The sequence below is a fragment of the Triturus cristatus genome, chromosome 7 (assembly GCF_964204655.1).
Source record: "Triturus cristatus chromosome 7, aTriCri1.1, whole genome shotgun sequence".
Lineage (NCBI taxonomy): Eukaryota > Metazoa > Chordata > Amphibia > Caudata > Salamandridae > Triturus > Triturus cristatus.
This window is the reverse complement of record NC_140590.1, coordinates 1,623,381,619-1,623,408,683: the sequence shown is the minus strand read 5'-3', so window position 1 is coordinate 1,623,408,683 and position 27,065 is coordinate 1,623,381,619. Positions and strand designations below refer to the sequence as shown.

Genomic DNA, 27,065 nt, shown 5'->3' with positions numbered 1-27,065 from the left:
CAGTTGCACAAAATGCTGTTACAAGAGTGGCCTGGCCTGCCAGAATGCATGTGCGGGGAGGGAAAGAGTAAACCACAGTCCCTGTCTGCCAGTGATGGACTGACCATTAACTTAGCCAGCTAATGGAGATTTGGCCGGGCTGCACCAATGGTTTTGGGGCCACTATGCTGCTGGCAAAAAAGCAGGCGGGGTGCTGTAATCTCTTTGCATTCCTCCTTTTTAGCATCTCTAAATATATATATATAACAAATGTGATTCTAAGGATGAGTTTAACAGTATACCTTCTGTGATTCAGCTCTGCCACCCTATATGGTATGTAAAAAAACACAACCCCAGCACAGTCGCCTCTGCACAGATCCTGTAGAAAGAGTGCAGTTTTGCAGGGGACATCTTGCCTTGACTATTCTCAATGTGTTAGTCTGATCTGGCCGATTCCAGACTCTGCTTTATTTGGAAGTAATCCAAGATGACTCCAGTTATAGAAAAGTCACAAAGCTTAGTGACAGGCTGGTGCCCGCTATCCGCAATATGGGAAAAGTCATTTGTGCTTCAGACAGTGCCTCATATGAAAAGTTTGCATAACATGTGAAAAAAACACTCTTCTGAAAATAGTAGGGTGCTGCTCTGTCCTAGTTTCTCACAAGCAGTTCAGAACCACAGATACTTATGAGACAGCCAAGAAGAAACTGCCAAATGTAAAGATTGAATGTGGGGTGTTATGCTCTGTAAGAGTTTGTCATTTATGATTTGGGAAGCTAGGACCTTTTCAAATTCTGAGATCTTAGGCACTAGCTGGGTAGATGGAGAACTGATGGCTGGGGATCTGGCATAAGAACTCCCTCCAACTGGCCACCTCTTACCCCCTTCCAGTGGAAAAATAGAGGAAACGCAGGCAAGATTGTCCGGATATAAAATTGTCCTTACGGGGCAAGGCATATCCGGGAATGTGGCTAAGAGTCGAGACAGGGCCTTAACCATGAGATCCTTCGCAGCACAATTGGACTGTTATAAATGTTCATTTGTTATTTAGGTTGATGCTACTACTAAAAGACTGGTAGATGCAAAGAAGGGATACCATACCTTAGTTACTAGTAAGGCCAGACAACACTTTATTTTTAGTGACGCCTTTGTGAATTGGGAAAAATTTGGAAAGGGGAATAATTCGGATGGATAGTAATCCTAAAAGATTATTTAGGTGTAGGTGACTCTGCGATAGTGGAGGCCATTGCTTACTAGTGTTTGTATGTCGCTAGACGTGGGTCGGACACCTAGTCCTACTGGCTCCTAGTGGTGAGAATAGAGGACCTTGGTCGTATGACGGCTGGTCAGTAAAACACCTTGATTTAAGAGGTACCAGCCATAGTTCTTTAGAAATAAATCGGGCATAGTCAGGACGTGTTTGTGCAGCATATTTGAGACCGCTAGAGACAAGACGAACCCTTTTCAGAAAACTTACAGACAGCCACTGGGATCTTCGGTCCGAAGCAGAGTGAACTAAGGTTTATGATTAATAAACCCTCTGCATTGCTTATTTAATGGTTGTATATTCTACGCAGGGCTAGATCTGTTAAGACCTCTTTAATTGTTCTATCAGTAGATGTTGAAGCCATTAAATTATTTGCAATAGCACTTAAACATCAGGGTTTTGGAAGTAATGAACTTTGGACATCATTATATAGGCGGAATATGATTGTTGTAAGTTAGCTCAATTGAGAGAGTACATGCGACTAGAGTTCCATCCTAGGCCTTCCCATTGTTGAGGGGAACAAGATAAGATCTGTCTGATGGTTGCCTTGTCCCTGGCCTGCTGGATACAGAGACCCTCAGTAGGGTATTAAGATACAGTAGAGACTGGGAAGATAGGATCTCTTTGTATGCAGATTATGTTCTTCTCAGTCTAGTGGATCCATGCAACACCCTGTGCAGACATTTGTATGCATTGGGAAATGTGACCGACACTGCCTTTTCAATTAATTGAAAAGATAATTCCTGATCCATGAGTGGGAGGTGAGATCATTAAACATTTTCTTTTTAGGGTGCAGCTGACATATTTACATAATTAGGCTTGGCTGTTACCAAGAGCATAGTTCTGTAATTTGGACTGGCTGCTGCTTGGATTCAGGGAGAACTTGCATCATTGGAGGAGGCTTCCTTGCATATATTTCGTAGGGGGGCTTTATTCGAGAAGAGTGCCCTTCACAGAAGTTCCAGGATTGAGGACCATCTTGGATCGCTTTAGAGGCATTACACAAAAGTGAGAAGGATGGGAGATATCAATCCTCCATATTCAAAACTCACTGGGTCATCACAGTGAGTCATAATGAATGATTGGGCATTTGCAACACAGCAGACACAACCCCTTTAGAAAGGACAGAATGGTGTTTGGTAGAAACCGTGCCTACAGGCAGTGTTGGTAGCACATGTCTGAAAAGAAGCCACATTGCACATTAGGATGGAGAGGAAATCTGATGGTTGAAACTGTGCTTTGTGGCAGGGGTTTTTGAAATGTCAAAGTTGGAGGGGCTTAAAAAGTGGAACTTGTTGGGCCTGTCTTAACTGGATGACGTCTAGACACTGGGTAGTTTAGTCTTTCGATCCACTCCAACCAAAAGTGATTGAGAAAAACTGAATCTGATATTTGATAATTCTGCATGCTTTACAGGGATACATGGATGCACGGTAAAGAGTACCAGAGATATCACAATTAGAGTCTAGGGTCTTGAGCATCTCATAGGAGGAGACGTGCAACTGACATTCAGTAACTTAACGAATAATACCCTGAATTGTCTGGACTTTCTCTGGACAAATGGGAACACAACATGAGGAGTGGAGGAAAAGAATCCCTGGTTCACCTGAGCGGGGTAGCAATAAAGGCCAGTTTTCAGCTAATCGGAGTTAATCTCTTGCATACACCGTACTGCATGAGGCTCAGGGTACACTTGATGGGCCGGGCAGACATGCCTGCATGCGTAATGGGTGTGGAATGGAAGACATGTTTTTCCCATTTCCTCTGGGATTGTCCCAGTGTTTGAATTTTAGGAAATTCCGCAATGCATTCATTAACCACTTTTGCTTGGATGCATCTAGGGCTGCACAGTGTCAGTATTCCTCCTTTTTAGGTCTCGCTGGCGTTGCAGCGCGAAGCGCTGCCGCCAACGAGTACTATTGTTGCCTAGTTGCCTCCCAAGGGAGACAGATCGGGGCACGCGCAGCGATCGGGGTCTGTGGACGCGCAGACGCACACACAGACACACGCGCGCGCACACACCCCGCCGCTGCCGACCCCGGCTGCCTAACGCGCGCGCGCACACACCTCATTGCTGACTTGCTCCACGGAGACGGCTTGTCCTTTCTGTTGCCTCTTTTATTACCGTCCAGTTCTCGCCCTCATCCCGATGTCTGCGTTCCTTCCGAGCGCGACTACACCACCTGGGGCAGACACATGCTGCACACAGGGTGCATTCACGCTACCCCCTTGCACCCGGCACGTAATGTACTGCTCTTACAACAGCGCCTGTGCATACTCACCTCCTCCAACGCCCCTTAGCACTGTATGCCCAGTAGGCACTTTACAGCACTGCGCGCTCTATCGCACTTTGCTCCAGCAGCACTCCCCGTACTGCACCCCCACTGTCACGAGACCATGGACGGACTTACCTAGGGTGTCAGCCAGCAGGCAATGCAGAGGCAGCATGCCCAGCACCAAGCAGGAGCCCCGGCCGGCTTCCTGGCTACCCGGTAGCTGAAGCATGTTCCTCAAGCGTCGGTCCCTTCCTCCTCTCTCAGGCTCCTCCAGTGCTAACTTTCAGCCGGCCCTCCGCTCCTGCTCCCGTCAGTGTCCACACTTGCCCGCTGCTGCCTCCTTCCAAGTGAGACTGATGGGCAGACGAGGTGGCAGCGGGGCAGACCAGTCCTGCCTCGCACCGGGGGCTGCTGGAGTTCCTCTCTGGGCTCCCCGTTTGCTGTCACCCAGGAGTAGTGCAGACTTCCAGCACTTTCTGTGGGCCCTCCTATCGCACTGTGGGCGATAAACAGAAACACGGAGGCCGGCTCTTTTCATGGCGCACGCTCCTCGCAGGCCTTGTCACGTGCGCACCTCTCGTGGGCTTGTGTGTGCACCACTAGCGGGACGCTGCTTTGTGATGGCGCCCGCTCCTCACAGGCATCTTGCGGGCCAGGAGATGTGCACATCCGGACAGGAGATGTGCACGCGTAGGGCGTCTAGTGCCAAGAGACAAGCGTGCAAGCCACAGCAACAAAGATAGCTCACGGGCACACATACCTGCTGCAGGACTGTGGCCACGCTGGGACATCCGGCGGTGAGTTTGTTTCAATTTTCTTAATTGATTTTTTTTGCAGAGCATGTGCGCAGTGTGCATCCCCACCCGGCTACCATGGCCATTAAAACAAGTATCTGCAATACAATAGGTCTCTCATTTGTGATAATTTAAGCTATTGGCACTATCAATGACAATACCTTTTATTTATGTGTTTAAGTGCATGTTTACGCACTGCTTACAGGTTTTCAAAACACATAAATAAAAGGCATTGTCGTTTACCGTGCCAATAGCTCAAACTCTTGCAAATGCGAGACCTATTGCATTGCAAATGCTTGTTAAATGTAATTACTCTATCAAAAGTGGGGAAGGGATGATTAAACCCTACCATTGTATATCTGAAATGCTGGAATTCTTACTTCTAGATTGTTTTACCTATTTTATTTGATTTATACTTCACATAAATAAAATCTTTAAATCCATATTAACATTTTAGATATTTAATGGGTTTCAAAAGATTTCTTCCAATATTTCCACTACATAATTGGTCCCGCTGGATGTTGCAAAAGCACTGATGTTGCGCACTCCTTGGTTCAACAATAAAACTTGACCCGCCCGACTAAAACAAAAGTATCGTAACCAGGTTTAATGTTAAATGCACTTGGGCACAGTGGTAAGCAACCACAATAGTTGACATTTCCAGTGGATTTCTCTCAAAACTGTAAACTGTGATCTATTTAAAAGAAAAACAGCACGTTGGCCGTAACAAGTTAAAATAGTAAATGTGTTCACCGTTTCCTGTGTAAAGAAATGTGGTAGTTACTGACTTCTGAGCAGAGTCTTCTTTGCCTAATGTAATTGACAGTTGCTCTCAGGTTAACTCAGACCTGCGCCAAGTCAGAGCTCTGTAAATAGTCTATCTGAATGTTCCTGAAAGGTCATGAGGAGGGACATCCAAACTCCTCTGTACAATCTCCTCCTAGTATCATTTGATCTCCTCTACTTCCTTTCCTATATGATGCAAATTGAAAATAATCTTTTTGGCATTGACATACACAGTCATGAGATGTGCATCTTGCACATGAACGTTGATTATTATTACTGTTGTACCATGTTGCCCTTATTGTTAGGTCTGCGCTGTGTGAAGACCTTAAATGGAAGAACAACATCTCCTTATAGATTGTTATTGAAATCTCCTTTATAGATTGTTCTAGCTGGAAGCCAGCTTGGTAGCAACTGATGCAGAAGTCTGCACCCTCAACTAGAATGACTGGGAATGTCAGGAACCAGACACTTTGCAGAAAACAGGAGCAGTAAAAGCTAATCTCGGAGAATAGAATTTTCAAACTGCCAAGTCTTCATAACTTTAAATGAAGTCAATATTCAAAACCAGAGATATTAAACATTGAAGGGAAAGGTAGATCCAAAAGCGTGGCAAGGATAGTAAAGGAGATGGGGTTCACACATGCTGCTGCCCAGGAGCTGAATGGAAGCTGTACTGACAACAAGCAAATCAAATGTGGAGGGATTATTTCTTTATCACATTAAGGCAAGCTTCCCAGGTGTCAAGGCCATTGAACAAACTGGTAACTGAGCTACGAAACTGTATAATTTGCATTTACACCCAATAGGCAATGACTAAACTCCAGTCAGTATTTTACCATTTTTTGTGATTCCTTGAAATATGAAGGACATGTCAACAGGAACATTTGGCTATATAATGTGGTTTGTACTGGAGTACATCTTACAGCCTTGTTATGTTTGACTTTTGATCTACCTAGACTTCGATAAGGTTGACTAAGATGATCTTCAACGCCCTCTCCAAGTGTTGTGGATATGTGGTATTAGTTCTACAGTGGTTCGAGCCACATCTAAACGAACAGAGGCACATTGGGAAAATAAATCACTCCCCATGTCCCCCTTTAAATACACCCCTTTGAGTCATCTGGGGATCTGTATTGACCACATTTTATTTCTCTTCTATCTTGAACCTGTTGGAGTCTTCCTTCCACGACTAGGTCTTTCTCGTCACCAAAATGGGCCTAGACAAATCCCAGATTTTAAAATAATCACAACACTTCACTGAACCGCATTAGCATCTAGCTTTTCCAAATCAAATCCTGATGAACAAGTGAAATTTAGAACTGAATCAAAATAAAATTGAAGTCTTTATAACCATTTTAGGCCTCAATATCAGCATAGCGCAAAGGTGGCCCACATGTCTCAAAGAACTGCCAGTCTTATTCTTAGCTGATATATAACTTCAAAACTCTCCCTTTCAATATAGGTGCCCTAATAAATGATTGGTAAAAGGTGCATTGTGCCCGCTAAGACTTCTAAAATCATTCTGGATATTCTGTAAAAAAAAAAGATTGTATAGGCGTGGGTCACCGTAAGACTGGAATTGTGGATTTCTGATCTTACTGGCATTTCTGCTATCCAGAGCGCTCCCCTTAGAAGCAGTTTATCATGCAGTTGTAAGATTGATTACAGATACAATAAAATATTTTCATATCACACAAGTGACCTGGGGGTTCCACAGGGCTCGGTTTTGAGCCCCACCTCGTTCAACATATATGTGGCCCCCCTATCCTCAATTATTAGGAATTGTGGGTTTGAAACCATATCTTATGCTGATGACACCCAGGTGATAGTCCCTATTGAGAAGAGTCCTGCGGTCACCAAACTTAAATTTAGACACTGTATGACCAGCATAGCGAGGTGGATGAAGAAGAATTTTCTCCAGCTCAACTCCTCTAAGACTGAGCTAGTTCTATATGGTAAAGCGAAGGAGATGTGGACCCCTGATTGGTGGCCATCAGAGCTAGGAGATGCGCCCACCCCTAGAGGATGGGCCAAGAACCTGGGCATAAAAATTGATAACTTATCAATGGAAGAGCAGGTAAAATTGGTGGCAGGCACCTGCTTTGGAACCATGCGAATGCTCAGAAGGATCTTTCTGTGGATTCAGTTCATGGCCAGACAGACTCTTATCCAGTCGCTCTTGGTTAGTCGACTATATTACGGCAACTCACTGCTGGTCGGGATGAGGGAGGATCTGGCCACTAAATTACAAGTGGTCCAAAACACGGCAGCCCGTCTTGTCCTGAACAAGCCGGCACGGACCCCCTCGTTACCCCTCCTGCGCCAATTGCATTGGCTCCCCATCAAAAATAAGGTCCATTTTTAAACTGCTTTGTCTGGTTTTTAAATCCCTTCATGGGATGGGGCCAGCCTACCTGATGAAGAAGCTCGAACAGTATCAACCCACACGGCTGCTGAGATCCAGCAGCCGTAACCTGCTCTATGTACGGAGAATCAGGAAGGCTAGGGTGGGTGGACGGGCATTTTCGTACTTGGCCCCCACTCATTGGAATACCTTATCGGATGAGATCCGCGCCTGTACCAATTTCCGCTATTTTAAAAAGCTGCTTAAGACCTGACTATTCTAATGTTTCCTCCGCAATAGTGTGCTCCTCTCTCAGGCACCGAGGGATCCCCCTGGGATGATTCGATGCGCAATACAAATGAGTAAATAAAGTACTTATTAAAATCTAATAGCTCCCACTCCAAGCCTGCTGTCCCTTCAAGTCTGCTTGGAACATATTAAAAGCTCTGAAATGTAGCTCTACCCACTGCCTGACGAACCTCCAGTGGATGGATATACCTCTGCAGCCAAAATAGTCTCACGGGAAACACTTAATTGCAAAACAGTCTCTACATTAACCTCCTACCTCCTCCATTGAGGTATTACCTGGAATATCTGAATCGCCATTGCCTCATGTAACAAGGACGACATTTATTGCACAGCTTTCAAAAATCGCTTGAAAATTAATTTATTTCAAGAGTGGTTGGCCATTTCCAGAGTAACTCGACTGTATCTACTCTTCATAAGAACAGCCACACACATCACACATATATGCAAAATCAGTACTTTAAAAACCTATCACTTTCTACAAGACGTCTATAAGTACACAACTGTAAATGTAATATTTAATTTGGCTTGTACCACCAAAGCAGTAGCCACTTCATTGAATAGCACACACATGTACTATTCTTCTCTCTATGGCTACTCTAACTTCAGCTTTAATGCAACATTTCTACATACTCTCTGTGAAGTAGTCTACCACTGTCTTGGATTCTGAGCACATCATAAAAAATATAAATACGTTCAAAGTTGTTAAAGGTAGAAAGCAGGTCCCAAAAAAAGTCCCTTGTTGTGCAATTGGAACAGCTTGACTTCAATTTAAAATGCTGTTGGTGTCAGAGTGGTTTGTGGTACTGAGAGTGGTAGTGTTGGACCACAGTTTAAAACACTAAATTGTGATTGCAGAGAAGTCCCAGCTGAGCTGCGCAGGCTAGCGCACGGTGGACAGGTGAATCTAGATATGGAGGACCACCGCGATGAAGACTTTGTTAAATCAAAGGGCATCTTCAAGGCATTTGCTGGAGAGGGCCAGAAATTGGGCAGGTAAGAACCAAGATAAGGGCATGGTTAGTGCCAATGTGCTAAAGTAGAGTTCAGGATGGCAAACATGTGGCCATCAGGAGATGGGCTTAAGTGGTGCAGTAAAAGCTGAAAGTGGACAGCTATGGTGGACCATGAAGTTATTTCAAAGCAGTGAGAGATGGCATACAGAGCGAATGGAAAAGGAGACCTTGAGTGTTGACTTGTAGACGGGTAAGGTGAATGGTGATCTGTAAGTTAGGTTTGCCATTTAGGTGTGGCAAAAAGCAGTGATTAGTATTATTGAGGTTGGAAATGTGACAGTAACTGGTGACCAGCAACAAGGTGAGTGATGATGTGGGTGACAGACAATGCAGGATGGATTGATGGGTTATGCTAGTGGGAAGGCTTGTAGGTGGGAATTGCGAGTTTTGTGTTTGATCCAGTCTCTGTGTATGGTGGGCCGTGGACATATGAGGAATGTCTACAGGTTAAGCGCATACATAACCTGCAAGGACAGTGTGTACATGCATGGTTGGTGGTGTATGTTTGCAGTGGTTGTCAATGTGTTTTCAGTATTATCTTACCTTGTTTTTTTGACTTTGTGTCTTCCTCCTACATAGCACTACCCCACAGGTGATCGGGATAAGCTCTCAGTCTCAGCAGGCAGAGAACGAGGCCAGGGCCAACTCATTGGTCACAATTGACGAGTCTGAGCCTGTAACCAATATTCAAATCCGGCTTGCAGATGGCGGACGACTGGTTAAAAAATTCAACCACAGTCACAGGTATATAAACTTTTACCACGAAGACTGCAGCAGTATCAAAGCTGCAAATGGGTAGTAAGGGAAGTCTGTGAGGTCATTGGTACAGCTGGTTTGTTGCCAGTGGATTTGGAAATAGTTTTATGCTTAGTGGGATTTTCTGATGTTAAAAGTGGAGTGGTTAGTGGAGAGGAATCGCTAGGTAACAATGGTTTGTAGAGCTTTATCACTCCAACATGGTCCTCAAGAATGGTGTAACTGATGTTCACTGGAATTTCCTGTCACAGACGCTCCCTTTACACAACAGAATTGCCACAGTTGTATTTGTCTCCCTTAACATCTTTGGCTGTTAAGTCTCCTTGTAACAGCAAGTTATAAAAGAAGAAAACTGTCATCTCAAACCCTAGGATTTGGATTTCAGTTCATAGAATATGAAAGATGATAGAAGCTTAAAATATAATTTGAAAGGATTTCAGAATTTTCAGGGTATAAATCCAAAGTGGTGTTGTCCAGTAATAAGTTCCAAAGTTAGTGAATTAATTTAGGGACTACTGACTGCCCTTTTGTTTAATGTATTTTGGAGTTCCACGAGGATGTGAATTGTTCAGTCCCTCTTTGATTTTGGACATCATACTGCTCAAAGTTGAATCACAACATCCTCACTGTTCAGAATTTCCTCTGTGCCTCTCATGTGGCGCAAAGACAGTCTTGTAGATTTCTGTTTCCAGAGACGATCAGTTATTGCCTGTATACTTTCATTCTTTCTGTAACAGAAAAGCTGCTTCCATCTGTTGTGCAGTGGCTGAGTATAGGAACTCTTGGTATTTAATTTCTAATTTCAGTTAAAATTCACTTCAGTTTACCAAGAAAAGACCTTTTATAACCAGCCTGTTTTAGGCCAATGAGAAAAGCACTGTGTGCTAAGTGTTGGGATGCTGTATTTCAATCACTCATGTTTTTCTGTTTGACATTTTTCAGATTAATTTCCTCTGAGGTCAAATGGGCTCCACTTAATTAATGTACAAAAATATGCTATATTTCCAGGAAGCTAGTTTGACAAATAATTGTTCGTTCATTTATTATTTTGCACACCTTCAGTAACCTTGGCAGGTATGTACGATATCACAACAGTGATCAAATCGATGATCAGGCATTAGGTGTGCAAGCCATAGTCTGAGAGAGAGTTGATGTGGCGTGATAGGGGCCTTCAAGGCTGTTTGCATGGCATAGATGGGTTAAGGACTGACGGAGCAGAGTTTGGCAAGGATCAGGTCTGCAAACCTGATCATTGTCGCACATGTACGCAACGCACTAGTATATTGTAACAGTTCTCCTAAAGGTGCTTTGCACCCTTGGCCACACTTATTCGTAGCTATTCTCATTTTACTAACAGCCTGTTGGCTGACCTAGTGTTTACAATATAAAATATATTGATAGACTAAGTCTGCACCTTGATCATTAGTTCTTTATCTCAGTTGTCTGTGGTTGATTCAATGGTTCCCTCCATATTTTTGAGTTTTTCCTGGCCACAAGCATTTCAATCTTGTAGTGTTCTGATTGGATGAGTTGTATACTTCCATGACATGCTCGCGGAGTCTTGGTCTTCTCGCTGCCTTTTTCCTCCGTCTCCCCTGTGCTTTTTCTTTTTGCTCCCTGATTTTCTTCATATATCTCCCCCTCTCCCCCTCTCCCCTTGTTAATTTTTTTATTTATTTAATGTTTTTTATCAAAGGCCCGTCAGCTGTAGTTTGCTGCTGGGCTGCTTGCTTCCTTTTTTGTGCTTCATAAGCACAAGGTTTTCACTTTTATGTTTTAATTTTGTGTTCTTACATGGCTGCCAGTTTAATTGTTATAGTGAACTAAAAATAACTGCCATGCATGCCTGCACATCTGCAAACATGTTGGAATGGTTTATCTTGAATGGAGAGCACATTGCAAAATTGAAGTCTATGAATGCACATGCAGCTGGGAAAAAGCATTGGCATGCCAAATGCCTCTGTCTTTTAGATCCTGTTGGTTTTGCCAGTGCCTGTTGAACAATCTGTCACTCCATTCAATTTAAACTAACTAGCAGTCAAAATAATACCTTCTGGGCTAGTTTTTGTTCTATATGCTAGCATGTTGTATTCGGGGTTAACCTGAGAACCTTGCTTTTAGTTGTTCTGCCAAGGGATATATGCGCACCATGGTTATGTTCTGTTTCCTGGACTGGTCTTTTTCCCTACCTCTTTTATGAGGAAAATGTAGCTGCAGTAGCCCCTTTTATGCAGTGGTTAAGGCGGCAGAACTCCTTCTTCAAACAAGAGAGTGTGGTTTTCGTGTATTGTCTAGATTGCCACCTCTGTGTAAGTTCTCTTGGCTTTGTAGCAATGCTACCAGCAGGTATTACACAAGTGCTGTCGTGTAGCACCCATTAATCCGTAGGTTCTGCACGTTTGTGAACAACACAAACATTGGGTGAGGCACCTAAACTGATTACAAGCACCCCCTAGTATATGTTGGCCTAGAGACCAGCTAGCTCACAGTGCCACCATAATCCCCCCCCCCCCCCCCCCTAACCCTAAACAGGGAGCGAATGGTTTCTGGCAACCAGTAAATATGACAATCCTAGCCCCTCTGGGATCGTGGTAACCGATCTAGAACCCTTTCTCTGTCATTCGTGCACTCTTCTTCTCAGAAGTATACAGAGAATACACAATGGGATGTGTTCAATATACTTATTGAACCAGCGTTATTCTTGTATAAAATAGATGTGCTGCGATGATCAGTAGATAGAAGCATATGAAAGTGATTACGAGCACCAAAACAGTTAATAGCAGGTATAGTTCCACCATGGTGCTGAAACAGTGTATATATGGAGGCATATAAAACAAGGTAGTAATCGGGCGTACTACTACTATGCAATCCCTACTCTGTGTATCTAGAGTGTGTGTGAGTGTATAGCCATGAATCCCCCCCCACGGATGATACAACCCCATTACTTGACGGTATAGAATGTAGGACCCCATGTTGGTCACAAACTGGACACCCCTCACTGAGGTGTTGGGCAACTGCTTAGCAAAGCCTCAGCATGCAGGGACCTCTGTCAGCAGACCTGTTTCCTCTGGAAATGCTTATTTATTTATAATAAAAAGCACCTTTGCGATGTATATGCAGATTAGTTTTGTTAAGGATATGTAGATAGTCCTATCACCCCGTGGATGACGATAGAACGACATTTGAACGGCTTGCGTAAAGGCCTTGTACTCTGTGTTCGAGACATCATGATTATGTTGCGCAAAGCGAAATGTATAAGCAAAGCAGTTTCAGAGAAACTAAGCCAAAATTGTCACGCCCGCAAATATGTGCAAACGGTCATAGTTAAATGTTATTGTGCAGAAAGAGGGCAATGTAAGAAAATATGCAGCGTTGCTACATGGGCCTAACCCGGGCACAAAACATTACTTTATAAAAAAGGATCTTCTGTTTAGAGTCTCTGATTGTGACATGGCTTCCCCAAGTCAAACTCAAGAAAATGCACCAGGAGTGGAGAGGTTACACCTGATTGGCCTTAATTCCCAAACTGCACCTTCTACTGTTTCATTCAGGTCATGAGCAAGCAATCACTACCTTGTGTGTTCTGACTTTCAGTATATTAACCATCCAGGATTTCCTAACTGAACCAGATTCGCAAATTCGGTGTTGGTAATCACCACCTCTTGAAACATATCCCCATCCAACAGCAGTTGATGGTCTTGGACTAATCACCCACTGATTTCCACCCCCCCCCCCCCCCATGTGTTTATAGGAGTTATATTTTTTGTGAAATACATTGTGTTTAGTATTTTGCATCACTCTGTTGCACATGGTGCAACCAAGTAACCTATGTTTCTGTTGTGCAGCACTTTTTGTGCTTCTCAGAGTACCTCTTCCCACCCTGACAGTAGGCAGGTCTGCAGACCCGGACTGGCCATAGCGGGCACTGGGCGTTTCCCCAGTGGACCGCCAGGGTGGGGGCTGATTTGGAGCCCCTGGGGACCGTTTTTGTTACCGGGGGCTGGCAATATCTGACCCCTGTAACAAAATCGGCCGAAACTGGCCCTACCAAACAGCTCAGCTGTACACCCCCTCCCCACCAGGGGGTCCAGCCGAGCAGTTTGCCAGGGCGAATTCGGTTCTCAGTCCGGCCCTGCAGATCTGTGACTTAAGCCCAACAGCTTCTGGCAGTCTTACATTTTAGATGGTGGATCTTCAGGGCTTTGGGAAGGCAACATTTGTCTTCACTATCATCTGCATCATATTTATCCTTCTGGTTTATTTAGCCTGCGGAATTTGTATTACCCCTATTGCGCCCTAGAGCCTTTTTAGTTATAGATTGGTTGCAATATGGGTTTTACTAAAAACCTTTGTGTCGCAAATGTATGGGGGAAGTAACAAATTAGACCACTCCCTGTGGCCCATTTCCCCAGCTAGCATTTGTGCACCGTAGTGTAATGTGGTAGGCTGTCGGCTGTTTCCTTTCTAGACTCAACACTTCCTTCATGAATCAGGCCTTTAATGCCTTCACTTGGTTCCTTTTCCTGTTTTCTATCTACGCTTGTAACCAGTACCTTTTGCTTAAAATGCAGCAAAGATTTAATATGGATCACTTTCTATTATATCAGTGAAATACCTTAATTCGATGCTGTGTATAGCATTGTCTCTGAAGCATACAGGTATAGTGTGCTAAGTGGGTGGAGACGGCAAGGGTAATAGGTGTTCATCTTGTCTTGTAGTTTTCTTTCTCAGGATTGCTCCCTCAAAACTCTGAAAGGGAACAGGCGAGGGCACATTTAAGAGAGCTGAAAGCAAAAGGGAGAAATAAGCCAAATGTGTTTTGGTGATTGCTTGTTAAGTTTTTATACAAACAAGACCACCTGAAACCATTATCGTTATTACTTGTTAACTCTTAGTGGGTGGAATGTTCTAATAGCCTTATATACCCTTCTGCCTCAGGCTACCGGTTGTTAAAGGCCCCCTCCCTCATTATAGGCCCAAGCCGAATCTCATGTTAAGGGCGTTTAACAGCCGGTATAGCACTCAGCAGCTACAAGGGAATAATAATACCATCTTCACCAGCAGATCCAGTCAGCACAGCCTCTCATTATTGATTCTAGCTCCAGCTGACCAGACCTCTGATGCCCATTACATTCTAACCTAGAATCCCTTACATTATAGCTTCTAAGATACCACTCTGATGTAATATTGTTGCTCAGATTGTGTATTGAATAGTCCATAAATGCAGCCTTCATCAGGAGAAAATGACTTCAGTATGATTGTTTGTGTGTATAAGGAGGAGCACTTAATGAGAGCTAATGTAAGCAAAATGTGAAATGCTGCTACTTTCAGGTAAAAGAAGAAGCAGCTCGCTTCAAAAAAATGAGCTGGCTTTGACTCCCAGGGTTACAGACAGGAAGGAAATTTTGCCTCCCACAAACCTTAGAATAACCGAAGACACAGCCTTGGTTTCTGAAAATACTTGACTACACGCTGTGTGACTCAGTCTGTCAACCTAAAGGACACATTTCTGATGGCAGGACCTTGAAGTGACTGTTATGGGGAGGCAAGTGACGCGAGGTGGGATCCGTGACTTGGTGCTTTCTGTAAGGATTTTTTGGGCAGTGAGACTTTTTAAGTTCTAAGGTTATCTCACCAGGTTTTCCTGAGCACAGTCTATAGTTCCCCCAATCACCTTGCCAGCAACATTATGCACCTTGCTCTGGTGCCATTCTAATTTTTGGTCTCTGGTCCTCTGCTCATCCGGACAAGAATCAAAGCTGTCAGTCGATTGTGACTGGATCTCAATTCCAAATCAATTTGATCCTTAATCTGCATGGACGAAGCTGCTTGAGCCAGCCTCTCTAGACCTGCCCTCCATGCTGTAATCAGATGCAATAATGCGAGATAAGGTTTGCAAGACTTGGGCCTTCTGATTGTAGACTTAAAAGTGGGAAAGCTTATTGTAACACAAATGTACCCCAAGTATATCTCCATCGCCCCACCAGCATAAAATACCTGCAGCCCCCTGGCCAAAGCAGACCCTTTTTAGGTCTCGCCTACGCAGCGTGCATGCGGTGCATAGGAGTGGACCTCTTGGAATTGATTAGCTTTTTTGCCCAAAAACGTGCACGCTTTGCAGTGCTTTCAATTGCAACGCGTGCACATTTGGCGTTTCCCTTGCGAGAGCGAGCTTTGGTGACATCTGTTTGTAATTATCGCGCTCGCTCCCGCAAGGTAAACGCTTCGTGTCCCTGCTCTCGGCCGCATTCCCCCCCCCCCCCCCCCCCCAACCCCTCCCACTTGATTATTATTGTAGGCGGCCACTCCCCTTCCGATTTGCGACACTCACCGGGGCTGTTGTCTTCAAGGGCTTGTTGCATTTAGATGGCGCAAGGAATCTTTGCCTGTTGCTTTCGCTCGCGGCAGGGGTTGAAAGAGCTTCTTCTCTTAAAATCAGAACTATTGGAGTCGGGATGACCAGGGAGGCTAGACCGATGTTTTTTTTCAGCATCCCACGATTGTCTTGGTTTTTTTATGCAGATTCCTATAGCGTGATATTGTTATGTATGGCGCCGCCCCTAACTCCTTTGGAGACCTCATCTCCAGACCTCCTTCGCGACAGTGGAATCCCCTCTAATTCTCAGACGTGAACACCATGGCACTTGCCTCAATTTGGAACCTTCATGCCACAGCTTTAGATCATCAGAACGCAACTTAGCCTCCCCAAGTTGATGCACTTAAACCTTTTTTATTCATTGCTTCTCTTTTCGACTTCGTTGCTCGCGTCTCACGTTCCTGACTTATATTTCAGAATTAAGTTGTGTGTCCCGTATATCGTGTAGAATCTACATTCAGGACCTGGAGATTGTAACTGTGACCAATAGGAACAAGCATTAAAAATGCAATAGGTCTCGCCTTTCATTAAGTTAAAGCCATTTGCTTTGCTATATAATACCATTAGCAAAGCAAATGGCTTTAACTTAATCAAAGGCGAGACCTGTTGCATTTTCAATGCTTGTTGTGGTTTGTATGTGCCCTAGAGTTTGTGTTACGGCAGGTGCTTGTACGATGGATGTCGACATTAGTAGCACATATGGTGTTTTTTTCTGCCAAGTAGCTCCATACGCAAAGCATTTTTAATGCTAGAATGAAATATTTGCTTACACTTTCCAAGATGGTGCCTAGGATCAGCATAGAACTGGAAAGACATGGATCAACTTCTCAAAGATTTTCAGTGGCAAAATAACTAAAGGCAGTGAAGAACCTGCTGTGACTTGCCTTTTAAAAAGAGAAAAACAGGCAATGATGTGCTTAAACATGCAATGGTAATTTATATTATGTTATGAATCTAGACTGTTGACCCTTCTCTGACATACCTTGTACAGGAGAATGCTTCGTAGACATTTTGAAATGACTGTAAAAGCTTTGTGAGAGTCTAAATAATAGTGCTGCAAAGAACAAATACGTTTTAACTAATATAGCAACAAATAGATATCAAGTTGGCAATGTAAGACTGATGCCGTAGCTTTCAGCTGAAATTCACAAATTACTATTGAGAAAGGAGCAGATAAATTCTATTGAACACATTTCCCTCTTGTTTTTTTAGAGCCAATTGGGCAGCCTCATTCTAGTCAGTGCACAAAATGAATCACTTATCAGCTTGTTATTATGAACAGTGGGTCGTCTAGCCGAGAGTAGGCGAGAGAAGCTGATTAGACCAATGCTTGTTTCAAGAAATATAGCACCTTTTCTAGCTACTGAGATTCCTATTGTCACTGGTACTTTTTGTATAACTCTAGTACTGACTTTTGGTCCAGGTATGTGAAGTAGGGATACTGAAAACATGGTAATAGTATACTGCCCTGTGGGGCTTTCAGACCACTGTTGGCAAACAAAAACTAGAAAGAAAGAGGAAGAGGGAAAACCGTTGAAGGGGGTACTGAAGAATCAAGCACATTCTCATGTTGGTTTCGTCTAGGTCTAATGGAATGTCAAAGAGGCTTCAGAATACTGTGGATGCACAGAAGAGGGTCTGAGACAACACAAGTTAATGATTTACGCTCGGCCTTCAAACTTGACAGTCTGACTCAGCTCTCGGAAGGAGATTGTGAGGGCAGAGGCTAAATGGAGATGTAAGAAATCTCAAAGTAACCAAAAGAGAAATCATTAGGGAAGGATACTGGATGGATAAAGTAAGAACAAACGTTGCTAATGATTAACATTTTTGGTTATAGAATAGGTATGAGTTCTTTGACTGTGTTTACCCTGCCATCCTCCTCTCTGACTCTTATCAGCATTTTGCAGTCTCTTTACTTGAACACAATCTTCTTTCTTTCCACCCCATCCAATTATTTTCTGTGCATAGTAAGTGCTTGACTGCTATGTTGTTAGAGTAACTGTGGGGTCTTATTGGTAGCTACCTCCATTTCTGTGTAAGCTAAGAGTTGTAGGTAGTCATCGTATTTTGTGATTCGTTGGGAGTGTGCTCCCCAGGGATCTCAAAAACAGGATGTACTCCCCTTGCTTGGCATACAGAAGGCTTGGTAACCTAAGTCGCTGACTTCCCCCAGCTTTCCTAAGGTTCTGTTCCCGGCTTGGCTATCCAGGACCTCTGCATGCGAGGACTTTGGTAGGAAAAAAATATTTTTCTTAGTCACAGAGGTAGAATTTTCATAGGATTATCAGCTGGAAATGCAAGATTGAGAAAACAAGTCTTTATGGAAAATCAAGGGGGTGCAATTTTGTACCAGTAGAGAGGTAGACTGGTACATTGGAAGTAAAGCATGTTAGTAGCTAGTCTCCCACTGTGATCCTTGTGTTAAATGTTTCTTCTGTTGTCCTTTGTATCCTCTTCTTCATAAGGATTCGAGACGTCCGCCTCTTCATTGCTGAAGCCCGTCCAGCCATGGCAGCTACCGGCTTTGTCTTGATGACCACCTTCCCCAACAAGGAGCTGTCTGATGAGAACCTGACCCTGAAGGAAGCAAATCTTCTCAACGCTGTGATTGTCCTGCGAATGGTGTAACTGGCTCTGACTCTTCCCATGTCGCTCCTTGCTGTAATACCCATGCACCTCAGGCTTGTGGGGACCCTGCCTGTTACCACTTCTCATTCTCTCATCATTCTGGGCTCTTCACAGATGAATGCAGTTTTAATCTCTCCTCGGTTGCTACTCACAAGCTTTTTGATGATCTGCAGACCTCAAAAGAAAAAGCCTACCGACCCCAGCACAAATGTACTGTCCCGATCTCGTCATCCTGCAGAAGTTCGGGGGAGGTGGTCAAACTGGCTACGATGGTCCTGACAAGTTGTTCAACTGAGTGGGAAAGCCCAACTCCTTTTCAGCCTGTTCTGCAAAAGAGCCTTGTGCTTCATTGTTCATTTCCTTCATGCTTATTAAATGCTGGTCATAAGGTGAATAGGTGCAGCCACTGTGTAGATGCCTCGGGGGTGGTGAAGAAGCAGTCTTCATTCATGTCCTACCTCGGGCAGAAATAAATTCTAGATTCACAAGAACTGCTGCACACACATACTTACATTTCGTGGGCTGGTTATGTTGCACTTGACAACAATTTGCACTAAATTGCACTGCTCGGAGTTGGCAAATGTTTAAAGTGGAGGGTGGTTGTTGTGTGATTGCTCGAAGGGTTAACAAGGAGTAATGGATATGCGGCGTGCATCAGTGTGTGATGAAGCAGCTAATGGACCCTGGCATTTGCGTTTAGCATAAATGAATCTCTTAAGTGGAATTGGCATTGGCCATATAGATCTGCTTCAATCCCGTCCTCACTTCCTTTTAACCCACAATGGTGCCCTGATCAAACCTTCTGAGGACTATTCAGGATCTCACAGTAGCTATTTATATTTTTTGCAGAGGCACCACTGGCTGTCTGGACAGTTTCCCACCAGAAGTACCGCCTTAGTGTATAATTCCAAAGGTCTCGGGTTTTACACCTGATGCATGTGCCTTAAAGGCCATCACTCCTAACCTTTTACATATTTTGTAGCTTTATTTTATTGAAATTCGTGCCCTGTCCCTGCATTTGAAGGGTGCCTTCGCAGTGGGTGACCATGTCCATGATACAGCTAGGTTTTAGGGATACCTTTTATCCCAGGGCGAATGGGTTTCTCATAGATTTGGAGTGTTGCCCCTGGGTTTATAATAAACTTCGCAAGTTGAAATCTTGTAGATTTTATTTTGCTGGGTTTAACCAGTTCCCCCCCTGCCTCGGTTCCCCCTCCTGGTTTATCCTTCTTGGGTTATAAGAGTTTTGATTGTTACATTAATACCCAGGAACCCTTGGTGCTTGCTATGATTTGGTCAGGGTTCTTTACACCTTTGAAATTGACATGCATTCAGATTCCTAACCTCTCGGACCCTAAAATGCGGAAGTAAAGTTGGGATTTCTTAAGATCTTTGTGGTGCTGTTTGATTTCTAAGAAATTTTACTGTCACCTGAAGGGTGTGTGTGTGTTTGTATGTGCAGGCATTCTTTTTCCTTAAACTGTATGTGGTACATTAGCAGTGTTTTATGTGAATGTGCGCATTCTAGGCAGTAAAGCATTGCTAGTGTTCTCTTTGTGAGAGTCAATGCGAGTGCGTGCTCTGCAAAAGGCATTAGTAGCGTCCTGCATGTTCACTTTTACTGCTCTATAACAGATGGAGTAGGTTGATATTATGTAATCTACTTTTTACTAGTTTTCAGGAATTATGGTACTTGTGTGCAGGTGTATGGTCCATAATTGGGGAGCTTGGGACTTATTAACAGACTTACAGCTAGGAACGCACAGAAGCTTACAGCCATGAGCAGATTGTGTGAGAAGTTGAGGCAATGAGGGCAGTCTCTCACACACACTGTAATTAATTTTAGCTACATGGGCAAGCGGTATGAGCTTGCTTTGAAGCAGGGGAGACAGTGTGTGGATCCTTGAGTGAATGGAGCAGGCAATGTCAGGTGCTTGAACAGTGTGCATGGTTCCTATTTTTGAATGTTTTTGTGTTATTGCAAATTCAAAGAAGGCACAAGTGAGCATGCCTGGGTGACCATCTTGGATTTTGTCCCCTCATAAAGCATAAAAAAACAATTTGAATATTGTTACCTTTGCATCTATATGCATGCACTTGCACGGGGGCCATCTTTGAATGGTTTTAGACATAAAAAAACAGAATTTTCAAGATGCCTACTGTTTGTGCAGACACAAGCGGTTATCTTGAAATAGTTGGCATACTTAATTATCTTAATTATTGGTTTATTGTTCCAAGATGGGTTTTTTGGAAGATTAAAAAGAAAATGTATGCACAGGGTGCTGCTTACATCATGACACAAGAGCAGCCTGGTATCAAAGTGCAGGGAGGTGCTGGAGCGAATATATATTATTTTCCCATGAGTCCTTTCACTGAAGTGCACTATTTTCTTTGTGAATGACCATATGGTGCACAAGCAAAATGCCGTCACTCACACAGAGGGGAGCCAATGGCTTAAGTGGGCTGATGCCTTGCCCAATGCTGTGGTAGACCGAACAAAGTGTGACTGACAATTTAACAGACGAATGGATGAAGACTGCTAACCAACTATTTTATCTTTGTCACGATACTTCTAACTGCAGATTTTATTTTGCGTTGTGAACCTCCCCAGGTGCCAGCAGAGATCCAGAAAGCGTGTGCTTGCTGGCAGGTGATGCCATAAGTCTGCGTCACAATTCGTTCCGCCTCTGGACATTCTGACGGACTAGTATATAGGTCTCACACCATACGCTGATTTCAATTCCGCTTTTTCCTTTCCAGGAGCCGCATATCCATAGCTCTGTTCCTAACAACTTTGGTTTTTACTGTTTGGCAGTGTGCTGGAATGTTGCCCCAGAAAATAATGGGATTCACGCTGGGCTGTATGTGTCTCAAACAGATGTCGGTCATTGACCCGCCCTGTGCTTCAACACTAAGCATTACTAAGTCTTGCAACAAATTCTTCCTGATTCGTCCAAAGTCATTAGAGAGTACAAAGCCAAACATTACGTTGCTAAGCACAAGAAACTGGGTTGGTTCTACTCCCAGTTCTGGGTTACTTCTAGTCCTGTACTCCATCTTCAGGAACGTTCATACCCAAGTCTAAGGACAAGTCAAAAATAAAGCATAAAAAAGCTGCAAGCAAAGATCTTTGTTATCCAGGTGCTCCCACTCCAGGTAAACATCTTATAATTGACATTCGAGGAACCCAACTCCAGCTTAAAACTTCAACTCTCACCAGATGGCGAATCTGAAGCTAATACACCCAGAGTTCCTTGGCCAACGTCTATTCTGCGGCAACTCGCAGCTTTTATAGAGGCCATTTTGTAACTCTTCAATGGATCTGGATCCCTCTAGCGTACGCTTCGGCCCCCTGTATTTTTCAGGGCCTTCTGTCAAACTTCAGGTGATGGGATCTCCATGGTGCTGACTGACCACACCCCCCTCCACACTAAGCCAACACACTCTAACTTCAGTGCCAGGGAGCAGCTCAACTCCAGAGTTGTAGGCTTTGTCATGTCTTTCTTCATCTGAGCCACTCTGCCATCCAGTAGCACCGGAGCAGGAGACAAATTCGGCAAAGTCTCGCTTTGTGCCTTAATGCGCCATCAACAAAGTCCAACCTTATGTTGAAGAAGTCTCTTCATCAGTCCTCTTGCCTTGGTGGTATTATTTCAGGAGGATGGAGGTTCTTTTTGGCTCAAACTGTGATGCTGTTGAAGGCCTATAAAATGAAGACAACGGGGAAGAATTAGATCACTTGCTCCTTCCACATTACTCTGATGCTGGGTTATTTCTTGATTTTCAAAATACTGGTAGCTTGGATACCTCACCAGAAACCTAATTGAATTTGCATTTAGGGCCCCAAAACAAAATAAAGTCCTTTTTTTGTGGTGGTGGTTCGTAGGGCTACCGATGCATGGGATTTACAACTTCCCACAGTAGACTATTGCTAACTTCGTAACTCCAATTTTGCACCCTGGGCTTTCAACTTCAACATTTGTGCTGCCTTTAATGAATTCCTCACTGAGCATATCATGGCAGTCTGTTCTAAGCCATGCTTGATCCCACTAGTGAGCCGCCCTATATCATGATGACACAGACCTGCACAGGTGATCTGACACTACTCACCGGCTTCCTATTGAAAGCCTTACAGTTTAGGCTTCCACGGGGAATAGTTAACCCAAACTCTCCTCCTACTGCCCCATTAGACAGAGAATTAAAAAAAATGGGCAGGAAGGTCTTTTCATTGAGCAGCCTAGTGCTTCACTCTTTAAACGTGGTTATCTCTGGGGCTACTACACTTGCACACTTAAGAACATGGTTAGTGAGGTTTCACCTGTGTTGCCTAAAGGCTTAGGAAATTCCTTCTCCCAGACAGTGCAAGATGACCAGGATAGTTTAAAATATGTTTTATGTACTGCCCTAGATACTGCAGATTCTTTTGCTTGTGCTGTAGGCTTCAGTGTGGTCCTCAGGTGCCACATTTGGATGCCCTTCGCCAGGTTTTCCAGGGAAGTTCAAGCCACATTTACGGACATGACCTTTGATGCTCCTAGCATGTTTGGCAAGAAATCATATGCATCTCTTTAACACTTTAAGGACAGCAGAGCTGCGGCTCATTCCATGGGGTTACATTCTCGGTCCATCAGATGTTCAGAGCATACTTGAGGAGCTGCTGTGCCTATAGGCAGAGCAGACAGATCAACGTTTTTGTGGCCCTGGGGCAGGAAGGGAGGATGGTAGGATACAAGATCCCCAACAGCAATCCTCTTCCCCAATCCACACCATCAAACCATTTCATGTCCAGCAACCATTTGAAGCCAGTAAGTGATTGGGTCCAGCCCACTGGTACTATGTTACATCATGCTAGTGAGTCCTTCAAATTGTTCAACAAGGTTATGGTCTTCCCTTTCTAGACACCTATTCACAATCTTCGCGTTTTTGCTCACCAAATGGGTGATCATATTAATACCAGAGGCAAGAGGTTAGCGAGTTACTATTCCAGATACATCTGGTTCCCTAGCAGGACAACGGTCTGAGACCCATTCTAGACCTAAGGATGGTGAACGCATTCCTCAAAACCTGAGAAGTTCAAAATGATAACACCAGCTGAAGTTCTGTAGGCATCAGACCCGTAAGATGTGTACTTTCCTGTATTCACGTAACTAGACAACTGGATATTAATGTCTAGCTCACATTGGCTGGTTTTGGAATGTTTACAAATAACGGTGTCATTGCTCTCTACTCTGAGATTTCCCAACAACAAGCCCAAGTCCCATCTCACCCAAGAAGCTACCCTTTATTAGGGTCATTCTGGATATAGTCGCTCTAAAGGCTTTCCCTCCACCACACAGTCCTGGATATGTTAGATATACTATGTTTTTGCTCTTTGGATCTCCTGATCTATTAATTGAAGTGGATTAGTAAAAGGAAGAGGTGAGGTGTTAGTGGGATTGGTGGACATATCCTCCTGTAGAATGAATTCAGCCACACTTTTCATTGAAAAGGCATTTTTTGATTTGCATATAACTTTTGTCCCCATGGACCGATCAGCACCACATTTTGGCACCTGTTTAGCATATGCAGCTAAGGTCCTGCATGCTAATTGTTTGCGGTGCTCCGTCCAGGATAAAAAAAGAAATGGCTAAGGGAGGGCTGGGGTGCAGAATTTTTCGAATTTTAGCTTCCATAGGAAGTTTTGTGCACCACTACAGCAGAATAAGCTGATAATCAACACCAATCCTAGCATCAAGGCTGAACTTAACCAGAAAGCGTGCTTTTTGTTGTTTGGTGTAATTCTATTTGCTAGTTTTTAATTTAGATATTAGCTTTTGAGAAAGGTGTTGAGTGTCCTAGAAAGGTTTAACACTTGTATATAGAGTCAGTCAAAAGTGCAATTTGATAAAATCATTATTTCTGTGAATCATATTTGAATTTTTGGTGGAGTGTGATTGGCGGATGAACAGTATTAGAAATTGGGTTTTTGGTTGGCAGCGTATACACAGTTTCCAAGCAGGAACCACAGTCCTAATCATGGTAAGTCAGATACACAGCAAAAATTAACCTCACACAAAGTAGGCAGGATTAACTTGAGTGGCAGTGTAGAAAGCATTTGTGCACACAGTGCCACAATGAAAACACCACAAAAAGACTCCACGCCAGTTTAGAAACAGATTATATTCTGAACAACACAAGACCAAAACTACAAACATTCCATAAGTAAAAGTCAATATATGTTTTCCAAGAACAAGTGTCAAAATAGCGCTTAGAAGCAAATCGCGCTAAAAGGGGTAAAATGATCATGTTGGACCAGGGCAAAGTCAAGAATTCAGGCCGCTTGCGATCGAACGCAGAGCCCGCTGAGCAAAGTACCTTAATCCTTGTCGCAGCACGAAATTCAGTAGTGGTGGGCGAAGCGTTGATTCCGGAGCTTGGCAGTTATGAATGCCCTGCGCTGAGTTAATCCACGCTGGAGGGACGATGTGTCGATCTTCTCCACGCAGTTGAGGCGATGCGTTTGGTTCTGGTGCAGTGATTCTGGAGGCGATGCAGCGGTTCCGAGTTCAATACGCCTGTCCTTATCCCCGCAGTGGCGTCAATGTGCGGGTTCTTTTTAGATGAAGGCCTTGAACTGGATTGGCACCACTTGGTAGCTTAAGACTTAAAGCAAGTAAAGTCCAGGTGCTGAGTTGAAGGTGAAAGTGAAGTCTTTGATATCCCTGAGACTTCGGCAACAGGAGGCAAGCCAACAAGTCCTTGGAGCAACTTAGGTTCTAGGGTGTAGATAGCAGATTCAGTCATTCTCACTCCCAGGTAAAAAGCAGCAGGCCAACACAGTAAAAAGTTCAGCAAATTGGTAGTCGCACCTACAGCACAGCAGGCCTACTTCCTGGTAGAATGTACTCAGTTCCAAATGTGTTCTGAGTTCATGGTGTCAGAGGTCCAGTACTTATACCTGTTTAGTCTTTGAAGTAGGGAGATGTCAAAGAGATGCTTTTAAGTGCACAAGACCCTGCCCTGGCTCCAGACTCCCTACCCTGTGTGTGGGGACAGGGGACAGGGCCCAGCTCTTTCAGGTGTAAAGTGTCAGCCCCACCCTCCCATCTGGCTAAAGGATGAGCCATCATCATGCAGATGACCACTCACTCATACCTACCCTTCCTTTGTGTGTGGTTGTATAGAGGAAATGCAGGGAGCCAGCTGTCACCCACCCCAGACGTGTGTTCCAGAGGCAGGCAGAAGGCACCAAATGGTTTAAGTAAGGAAATACAAAGTTTCTAAAATTGGCATTTTCAGGATGGCAATTTAGAAACCAACTTCATTATAATTTGTGTTTTTAAATTGTGAGCGAAGAGAAGCCAAATGTGGTTTCCCTAACTTTTCCTAATTGGAAACTACACTTATAAAATGTGATGAGGCAGTCCCAATTTCTTTCTATAGGAGAGACCGGCCTTGCAGTTGGGAAAAACGAATTTGAGAGTATTTCCACCAGGGCATGTAAAACTTAAAGTACATGTCCCGCTTTTTAAATACACTGCACCCTGCCCAGGGGCTGTCCAGGGCCTACCCTAGGGGTGACCTATATGTAACAAAAAGGAAGGTTTGGGCCTGGCAAGAAGGTTATCTTGTCAGGTCAACTCAGTTTAAAAACTGCAAAGCCAGGCTCAGCAGTGGCATGCCTGAGACATGTTTAAAGTGCTAATAAAGTGGGTGGCACAATCGGTCCTGAAGGCCCATTAGTAGTATTAAATTTACAGGCCCTGGTCACATATAATGCACTTTATGAGAGTCTTCTAAGTAAATTAAATATGCCAATTGTGGATAAGCCAATACTACCACATTTAAAGTATAGAGCACAGGCACGCTGTGCACTTGTTCACTTCTAAACAGTGCTAGAGTCCTAAAGCCAATTAAAACAAGGTAAGAAGAAGAGGAGGAAGGCAAAACGTTTTGGGTAACTCTGCAAAAAGGGCCGTTTCCTACAAACCGGATCAGAAAAATGTATTCTACCATCTTGCAAATCACAGTAAAGTCGAAGTTATTAGTGTTGTGGTAAAAAATTCCACATCAAAGATGGGGCACTGAGAGGATTGTCTGGCCCCAGAGAAGTGCTAGGAGGCACTTAAAAGCATGGAAAATGGAAGGAATACAAATGGACACTAAATTTGCCTGGGTAACATGATTATCAAAATATCATAATTGAGTGTCTATTTTGAACGTAGAAAAAGGAGGCATCTCATAAAAATCACTAATTCCCAAAATTTTTGATTTTCATGACAATCATGATTTAATTAAAAACAAAAGTAAAACAAGTGCTTTGTTTGGGTGGGGGTTGGTACGCAGATCTGTTTAGCCGAAGAGCCAGGTCTTGAGAGTCTTCCTGAAGGTGTTCAGGGAGAGGGCGCGTCTGATGTCTGCCGGTAGCTAACTGTTATGAACCTTTTTAGATTTTGCCTGCACAGCGCTTGCGCTATGCTTGTGAAATCCTTTGTATTTATGAATTTTTTAAATCTTAAAAGGGGCTTAGAGCCCACCCATTACTTCCCATTGGC

At 43.8% G+C, this 27,065-nt stretch overlaps 1 protein-coding gene across 1 annotated transcript in view; it reads left to right on the top strand.

The window, feature by feature from the left end:
• NSFL1C (NSFL1 cofactor) overlaps positions 1–19,918 on the top strand; it is a 113,373-nt gene extending 93,455 nt beyond the window's left edge. Inside the window, 3 exon segments of the mRNA XM_085619585.1 lie at positions 8,611–8,748; positions 9,348–9,512; positions 18,369–19,918. Coding sequence (XP_085475711.1) covers positions 8,611–8,748; positions 9,348–9,512; positions 18,369–18,531 — 466 coding nt within the window. The 3' untranslated portion in view covers positions 18,532–19,918.
• The last annotated feature ends 7,147 nt before the right edge of the window (positions 19,919–27,065 follow it).